The sequence below is a fragment of the Zeugodacus cucurbitae genome, chromosome 3 (genome assembly GCF_028554725.1).
Source record: "Zeugodacus cucurbitae isolate PBARC_wt_2022May chromosome 3, idZeuCucr1.2, whole genome shotgun sequence".
NCBI classification, from domain to species: domain Eukaryota; kingdom Metazoa; phylum Arthropoda; class Insecta; order Diptera; family Tephritidae; genus Zeugodacus; species Zeugodacus cucurbitae.
In genome coordinates, this window is record NC_071668.1 from 12,834,337 (window position 1) to 12,842,670 (window position 8,334).

Here is an 8,334-nt window from a genome sequence, read left to right on the forward strand (position 1 = left end):
GCTTCGACTGTAATCTGTATCGCTTTGACTGTAAACAGTCCCGAACATCTGACGTTAGAAAAATTTATCATTAATTATTCACTGAGATCTCCAATCATTTCACTTCTTAATGAGTTTATTCGAATAGCAAATTGTCCACCAAGAATCCTAGGGCCATCGAAGAGCATAAGTCAAAATAGATGACGTACTTTCTTTAGATATATTAAGCAGGAGATAACATCGATCAGGATCGATCTAACTGGCTTTACGAAAACGAAATATTGGTTGGATTTTATTTATGTCAAAGATGCTTTCGATAGCTCTTCACTCTTCAACTTGTTAGATTATAGATTAATAGGCTTATAGCGTTTTAGACGGGAGCTAATTGATCAACTAACCGCTTATTAAGATCGATTTACCATACACATTAAAATCTACATTTACTTTTTAATTGAATTTTAATCGACTTGAAAATCAAATGCAACTCCGCGATAAAGACGTACGATATACGTTCTTTGTCTGAGATTGGCTGAATTTTTTGATAAAAAAAGCTACCGTAGATGTCACTGCTAAAAATATTAGTCAACTGATGAAACTTATTAACTTCTTATGAAAAACGAAAACAAAACTTTATAACAGCTGATCGGTTATCGCGTAGCCGGCAGTATAAAAGGCAAAAAAGGGTTTCTCAATAAAAATTTAAATTAAACAATTAATTTGGCTGTCTAAAAACACTATTATTGTTTTACCGATTATGCTCATTCAAGCTTCATCGAGATTTTAATTGTGTTACCACCCTTAAAATGACTACGCTTAACAAACTGCCGCGCATGCGCTCTTTAATTTGACAAAATTGACTGTTTTATCCTCTAAGTTCCTAAAGGTTCATAATTTATAACTAAATCTTCAACAATTTCGCTTGAGATTTGTCGAGTAAATTAACAAGTTTCTGTTATTGTAAGTAAATAAAATAACAGATATTTTCGCTTTATTTGATTAAAGAATTTTTTTGACCGTGATTTAAAATTTTTCGCGCTTAATGCCTAACTATTAAGTACACATACCAAACATTTTATATATGTATAGTTAAAATGACGTACAGAGACTTAAATTCACATACCGAAAGTGCTAATCGATTTTCAAAGCACGAAAGCTATACAAATCCGTTTTCTCATAATCAAAGACTAAAACTTTATTATTACAACTAGTATATAATATTACTTAAACGTAAGTAAATAGTATTTTAAATGGAAGCATAACTTACGCGCTACTTTTTAGAGAATAAATATCACTTACAAAATGGACGTGATGTTTTACAGTGCTTGATTAAATCAATCAATATCGCTGGACACTACATAAAATCGTTAATTGTCAGTACTTTTTATGATTTACATAGAAATTGGTAATTCTCCAAACATGCTTAAGTACATCGTCAGTTACCTAATACTTCACAAAATGATGTTCACGTTGCTTACACTATTAATATAATAAAATTCTTCTTTACACTTCTTCTCGTTATATTAAATCTAAATAAATTACTAATTTTAAGTACTTGAGTATATAATTAACGTCACGTCACGCCGATATTTGAGTCATTGATGATTCTTACTAAATTTGCAATTAAAAAAAATTATTGAAAATTTTCATTATTAGAATATACACAACGGCATTGCTAAGTTGTACCGCAGCTTCAATTATATTTAGGGAAATTTTAGCGGTAATTATATTCATAATAATGTAAGAGCAGGTTTTCGCATGATCAACAACCGCACGATCGATTACACGCTGATCGTTCGATTCTCAAATATTTCCTTTCTCATAGTCTATAGAATATAGTATTCATTATTGCTATTGATATCAAAAACATGACGATCAGTTTTTAAATGATGACTGATCTTCATAGAATTGCATGAGCTTACGATCTTCACAGAATATACACAATCACCACTAAATCTATACACACATTTCCCTCTCTGAATCTTGCTTTTTCCCAAAACCCTCAAGTCCTTGCTATACTATGTAGGATCAAAACGCATGCGCATTGCCGTTTGGCTTCTCCGACACAGGCGTGACGGCCATCGCCTGATTATCATATGAATATTCGCCCGCCACAGTTGTTGGTGTAGTGCTATTCTCTGCCGGATAGCGTGTACTCACTGGTGTCGTCATTGTCATAACGGAACCTTCGGCACCTAAGAAAGTAGAAAACAATTTATAGAGTTAGAGAAAATGTTAATTTTTTTCTTCAATTACGCTACCTGTCACACTGTAGATCTGTGACGGCGCCCGCTCCATAGCGCCATTTATGGCCATCACATTCGGTATTGTCGCACCAATTACCAGGTCTTTGCTATTCACGCCGGCTGCCTCATGCTGTTTGTGCAGCTTCTTTAGCAACAGCGTACAGAAACGTTTGCGTCGCAGCCAGCGCACAGATTTGTAGATGTAGCGTGCCGCAATGAGCGTGAGCAGCACGATCAGCAGGATCAGTATGGTATTCTGTTGTTCGTGTATGCTGTGTATTTCGGCTTTGAGCGGATCGTATTTTTTGTAATCTGAAGGAGAAGTGAAAATAAATGAGTTGGTGGGGGAGTTGTTGGAAATATTTGAAAGAAGATATTGGAAAATATTTTAAATTGTTTTCGTATAATTTAATTTAGTTGACGGCATTAAAAAAAAATATCGTTAAGATGTTGTTTGACAGACAGCCTGGATAAAAGAAATCTAAGAAAAATCCGGTGCTTAGTGAAACCTGACTAAACCAAACTAAAGGTCAGATTCCCACAAACGGTTTTTCAGTCGAAAATTGGCGATCCAAAGCGATCCTCACTCTTAAAATCACCGATCTACATTATACAAATCAAATAAATTTCGCTCAAATTTCGAGCTTGATTCGTACTATTCGAAGTTACTCTACTTTTTAAACCTATTCCTAAATTCACTACAGCGTATATTTTACACCAACTTCCGAATTTATGCATCTAGTCACCTTCATTCCTCACTTTTGCTGCACTTGCAAATTCTTTACACATGATGTCATGAGCTCTACCGATTTAGCGCACTCTTTTTTGTTGTTCTGTTAAGAGATAATGACAGCCGTTAAAAACAATGAAATTTCAGTTATTAAATTATAAATATTAGTAGCTGCAACACTCTTCAAAAAACCACAACTATATATTATATTTACATACGCCAAAAGCGCTTCTAGAGAGCTCTCTTCAAAACGATGCAGTGAAATCATAGAAAGGTCGCACTATTTTACTATAAAAATGTATATATTGTGTAGTATTTATAAAACACACCTATCTACTACGTTGGCATTGTTCATTTATTGTTTATTTATACACCTGCATTTAGCTATGGCTTTTTGTTGTTGGGAGTAGTTCAAATTGCATTGCACGCCGAACAGCAATTTGTTTGTATTAGAACTTTTTTGCGCTTTTTTCTATTCATTTCATTCTTTTTTATCGAGTCAAATGCAATTCACTTGCGTTTGAATATGAAAATTGAGATAATGAAATGTGAATTTTTTCACGTATTAAATTTAATTAGATTATTAGGCATTATGCATAAAATTTAATGCTAATTACCTCGAGATTACATGGAAATAGGTTTGAGTATTTATTTTTTGCTAATAATAAGACTTGTAAAAATATAATACAAAAAATATTTAGAAATCGGAAACGGCAAAGTCTCTTCTAATCGTCGGAATAGTCGGCATTTATGGGCGAAGCTTTGCTCTGTTTTGAGGAAGTCGTATGGTAGTGATCATCGCAGAGCACTTCCTATTAGACCTCACCTTCTGAAACCTATTAAAGTGAAATGCAGATCATGCGATAGGGATGAAGAAATATTAGATAATTAACTCTTCGAATGCCCAGCCGTCAGAATCTAAAAGAAACTGGACTGTTGGTTTTTTTTTTTTCAAATCCCGTGAGCCGTTGAATGATAAAGTCAGATTACTTGCAAATACTACACCGATAACTTCTATATTCATGTCATCGTAAATGTTCTATTTTCCTGACCTCCTTGCATATTTATACGAAGTTTTAAATATTGTCGATTTTCGTCAAGCTTTCAGGGTAGGACATTGTATCCGATATGGTTTCTCTATGAGGGTTCCCATTCTTCAAAAAAAAAAATACTCGGTATTCCAAAGAGTTTAATAAAACTAAAGACAGTTACTTCGAGCATCCGATAATAAAAAACGGTACATGAAAGCTGGATAAACTACCAGAAAGAGTATACGTTGGCAAAGTCCCATTAAAAAAATACATTTACTTATGACATTCTGTACGATTTCTACTTATATTATATACATATACTGTAGCTCACTTACCGGCACATTCTCTGGCACAGGTGTCCGAGTGAAAATTTTGCGAATCTGGATTACAGATGGGTTCACACTGATCACAGCCTTCCATGAAATTCGAGCAATACTCCTCAATTGGCCTGCAAATCTTGCCATGGCAATCCTTGCCAGCAGCCGACTTGCCACTCGAAGCTGCCTTGGCAATGGCCAACGTAGTCGGCAACAGCAACGAGGCAACACGGAGTGCCACTGTACCTGCACTAGAAGCGTAAGGCATATCGGCGGCACGACGATTTGTATGTGGATGTAGGTTTGTGATGTGGCTTCACTATCTTTTTTCCGAAACTCAAGTATATTTCCGTTGTCTGTTGTTGACTTTACAACGTATGTAGTATTTTTTTGTATGTTTCAATTTGCTTTCTCTATTTGGTTTACTTTATCTTTTTATGAATTGCAATATTATTTCGCTATTCTTCTGAAAATGGCATAGAAAACAGCTTTAACGATTTGTTTACTCGCACCTCAATAACTAACAACCAATAAATAATTATTAAAATGTGGTGCTGCTGTTGTTGTGTGACTTGTCACGGAGCCAACACTGTTTTTTTCTTCTTTTTTATAATTTTTTTTATTTTTCTTTTGTTGTTTTTGTTTTCTTTTATATGAATGCGGCAGCAACTGGTTGGTAAATAAATGTGCAAGTGGTTAATTGGTTGGCTGTTAAGCAGCTTGTTCGTGCCGTTGTTGGTCGGTGATAGCCGTCCGGCAATGATGTTGATGACTCATACGCAATGATCAGTGGTGAGCGAGCAGCAGATTTGTAAAGGTAAGTACATACGCATCGCGCATAAGAAAACATATTTATGTGGCGGTTATACCAATTGGTAAGTGGTTTCATATAATAAAGGGTGATTTTTTAAGAGCTTGATAACTTTTAAAAAAAAAAAAACGCATAAAATTTGCAAAATCTCATCGGTTCTTTATTTGAAACGTTAGATTGGTTCATGACATTTACTTTTAGAAGATAATTTCATTTAAATGTTGACCGCGGCTGCGTCTTAGGTGGTCCATTCGGAAAGTCCAATTTTGGGCAACTTTTTCGAGCATTTCGGCCGGAATAGCCCGAATTTCTTCGGAAATGTTGTCTTCCAAAGCTGGAATAGTTGCTGGCTTATTTCTGTAGACTTTAGACTTGACGTAGCCCCACAAAAAATAGTCTAAAGGCGTTAAATCGCATGATCTTGGTGGCCAACTTACGGGTCCATTTCTTGAGATGAATTGTTCTCCGAAGTTTTCCCTCAAAATGGCCATAGAATCGCGAGCTGTGTGGCATGTAGCGCCATCTTGTTGAAACCACATGTCAACCAAGTTCAGTTCTTCCATTTTTGGCAACAAAAAGTTTGTTAGCATCGAACGATAGCGATCGCCATTCACCGTAACGTTGCGTCCAACAGCATCTTTGAAAAAATACGGTCCAATGATTCCACCAGCGTACAAACCACACCAAACAGTGCATTTTTCGGGATGCATGGGCAGTTCTTGAACGGCTTCTGGTTGCTCTTCACCCCAAATGCGGCAATTTTGCTTATTTACGTAGCCATTCAACCAGAAATGAGCCTCATCGCTGAACAAAATTTGTCGATAAAAAACATTTCGAACCGAACACTGATTTTGGTAATAAAATTCAATGATTTGCAAGCGTTGCTCGTTAGTAAGTCTATTCATGATGAAATGTCAAAGCATACTGAGCATCTTTCTCTTTGACACCATGTCTGAAATCCCACGTGATCTGTCAAATACTAATGCATGAAAATCCTAACCTCAAAAAAATCACCCGTTATATAAATTTGTATGCGCATGCGTTAGTGTCGGTAGAAGCACTCAAAATGCTGAATGTAAAGGGTTTGAAAGGATTTTTATAAAAGGTACACGTGTGTGTTGTCCTGAGGTATTTTGAAATAATTATGGCTTCAGAATAAATTATGAAGTCTCGTTTGTTGAAAGAGTGAGTTGACCGGTCACTTGATTTTTTAAGAACAGCTTTGGAGTTAACTCAGGAAGTGATCTTCAAATGATCATTACTTTAAAAAATTAAATGATTTTAAATATATGTATTCTAATATTTTTGAAATTTTTTTTAGAACTATCTTGTCCCAATGGTTATATATCTATATACTATCTAGTTATAGTTATATTAGAAATAATTTATTGCTTAAAAATGAGTTTGTGGGCCTCAAGGTAGACTGCAACCATCACAAGATCGATTGATCCTCGATCGGAGTATGATTTCTGAAATATTCTTCTTGATTTTGATATACTGGGCAATTTATTTAATATAAATTGGAAGTAATCTATATATTTTGAACACTTCTTCATGAAATGTTATATATTTCTTTTTTTTTTTTGGTATCGAACCCTTCGTAGGGAGAGTAGAACTGTTGTTTATATCTATTTCTGCAGACAATTAGCTGACAGTTGGAAGATAATTTTGATGAAAAGCCACACAAATTTGTCAAAATGTTTTCGAAATATTTTCGAAGTATTTTTTTCGAAAAAATCGTGATCTTTAATGTAAGTAAAAGCAAATTTTGAATTTTTTGTTTCAAAAAATCGAGAAAGCTGTCATATGCCACATAATGATGATATCTTTTAATAACGCACTTCTTCACTATACCACTCGTATTAGTAGGGTTTAAACCAACAGTTTTTCAACTCTTTCAGCAGTTTTGACTTCAAATATTTTTTTTATAATTTCTTATGTATTTTTATATATCCAAATAAGTTTACTTTTAAAATTTTATTCACTCATTGCACTGCTATTATATTTTTTACATAATTTATTTTAAATTCACCTTCACGCACCACTCGCTTTTACAACTAAAGCGCATTTACGCTATGCAGAAACTGGTTTATGCGGTTAATGACGAGCTTAAACGCACACTGACAATACACTTAGCCAACTTGCATGCCACACAAAAAAAGCCTGCTTTTCGAGTTGCAACGCACGAATTCACAGCACAACTCATTAAATTTATTTTATTTTCAACTTTTGTATTTTTTAAATATTTAATTTTTTTTTTATTTTTTTAAATATTTAAATTATTTTCTTAATATTTCACTTATTGTTTAATTTTTAAAACGAGTACTATTTCGTTAGATAAAATTTCTCCTCACACATTTATTTACACACTCACATATAGTGTACGCTTTATTTACCCGCTACTAGTGCCCGCTTTGAGCCAAACTCAGCCAATAACTAAAGGTGTCGTATTTAAACAACAAAACTTCACTTCTCTACCGACTTTTGTCGGTTGTGCACATACATACATAAATACAAACTGACATGTGTACATAGCTACAAACATTACGAGTTTAACACTCAACGATCGTTTGTTGTTCGGTTGTTTTCTTTTAACCTTTATTATGGTTTACTAATACAAACAGAAATGCGCAATCGAGTGGTCTGTTGGAAATTTTTGAGTATAGGCTGCTACTTGGACTTTTTAATGAGAAATATATAGATTTTTTAAGATTTAATTTAGTTATAAAAAAGGCTTAATTATAACTAAAAAATTGAATTGATATAGGGAATAATGGAATATGGATACGTCACATAATTCATAATTCAAAATTCGAAATATTGAGCAACATTTTTTTTTCTTCAAAATGTATGTCTCCATTTGACATTCATATTTAAGTGCAATAATATTAATTCATATTTAAGCACATTATTATTATTTCCCAATATTAAAAATAAGCTTTAATCAACAGCTATTATGTGTTTACAATCTTAAACAACCGAACTTCAACTTATTTCCTTTGTATTTCCTACAGGGCATGTACAGTATTTGACGTCTTTTGTCAACAACAATAGTCAAACAAAAAAAAAAAAAAGGTTTGCTGCCAATTCTACTCGCTTAAAAAATCTTTCTCAAGTGTCAGTAAATGACATTCTATTGCCTTTAATGGCCAAGTTTTACATACATACATATATTGGAATGTTTTACAAACTAATAGGTAAGTGTCTACTTGAAACATCAATG

General features: G+C 33.8%; 1 protein-coding gene across 5 annotated transcripts; it reads right to left on the reverse strand.

Moving 5' to 3' along the window:
• Window positions 1–477: 477 nt before the first annotated feature.
• On the reverse strand, window positions 478–7,588 carry LOC105216563 (protein grindelwald). 5 transcript variants are annotated; one of them, XM_011191121.3, is made up of 4 exons: window positions 7,508–7,588; window positions 4,319–4,766; window positions 2,238–2,534; window positions 478–2,171 (listed from the first exon to the last, which is right to left on the reverse strand). In XM_011191121.3, the coding sequence occupies exons 2-4, from the start codon at window positions 4,566–4,568 to the stop codon at window positions 2,005–2,007; spliced, it is 714 nt and encodes a 237-aa protein (XP_011189423.1). In that variant the 5' UTR covers window positions 4,569–4,766; window positions 7,508–7,588; the 3' UTR covers window positions 478–2,004. The 5 variants fall into 5 exon arrangements, with proteins under 5 accessions (XP_011189423.1, XP_011189420.1, XP_011189425.1 ...); XM_011191118.3 differs by having other exon boundaries at window positions 7,486–7,557; XM_011191123.3 differs by having other exon boundaries at window positions 7,466–7,513.
• Between the last annotated feature and the right edge of the window lie 746 nt (window positions 7,589–8,334).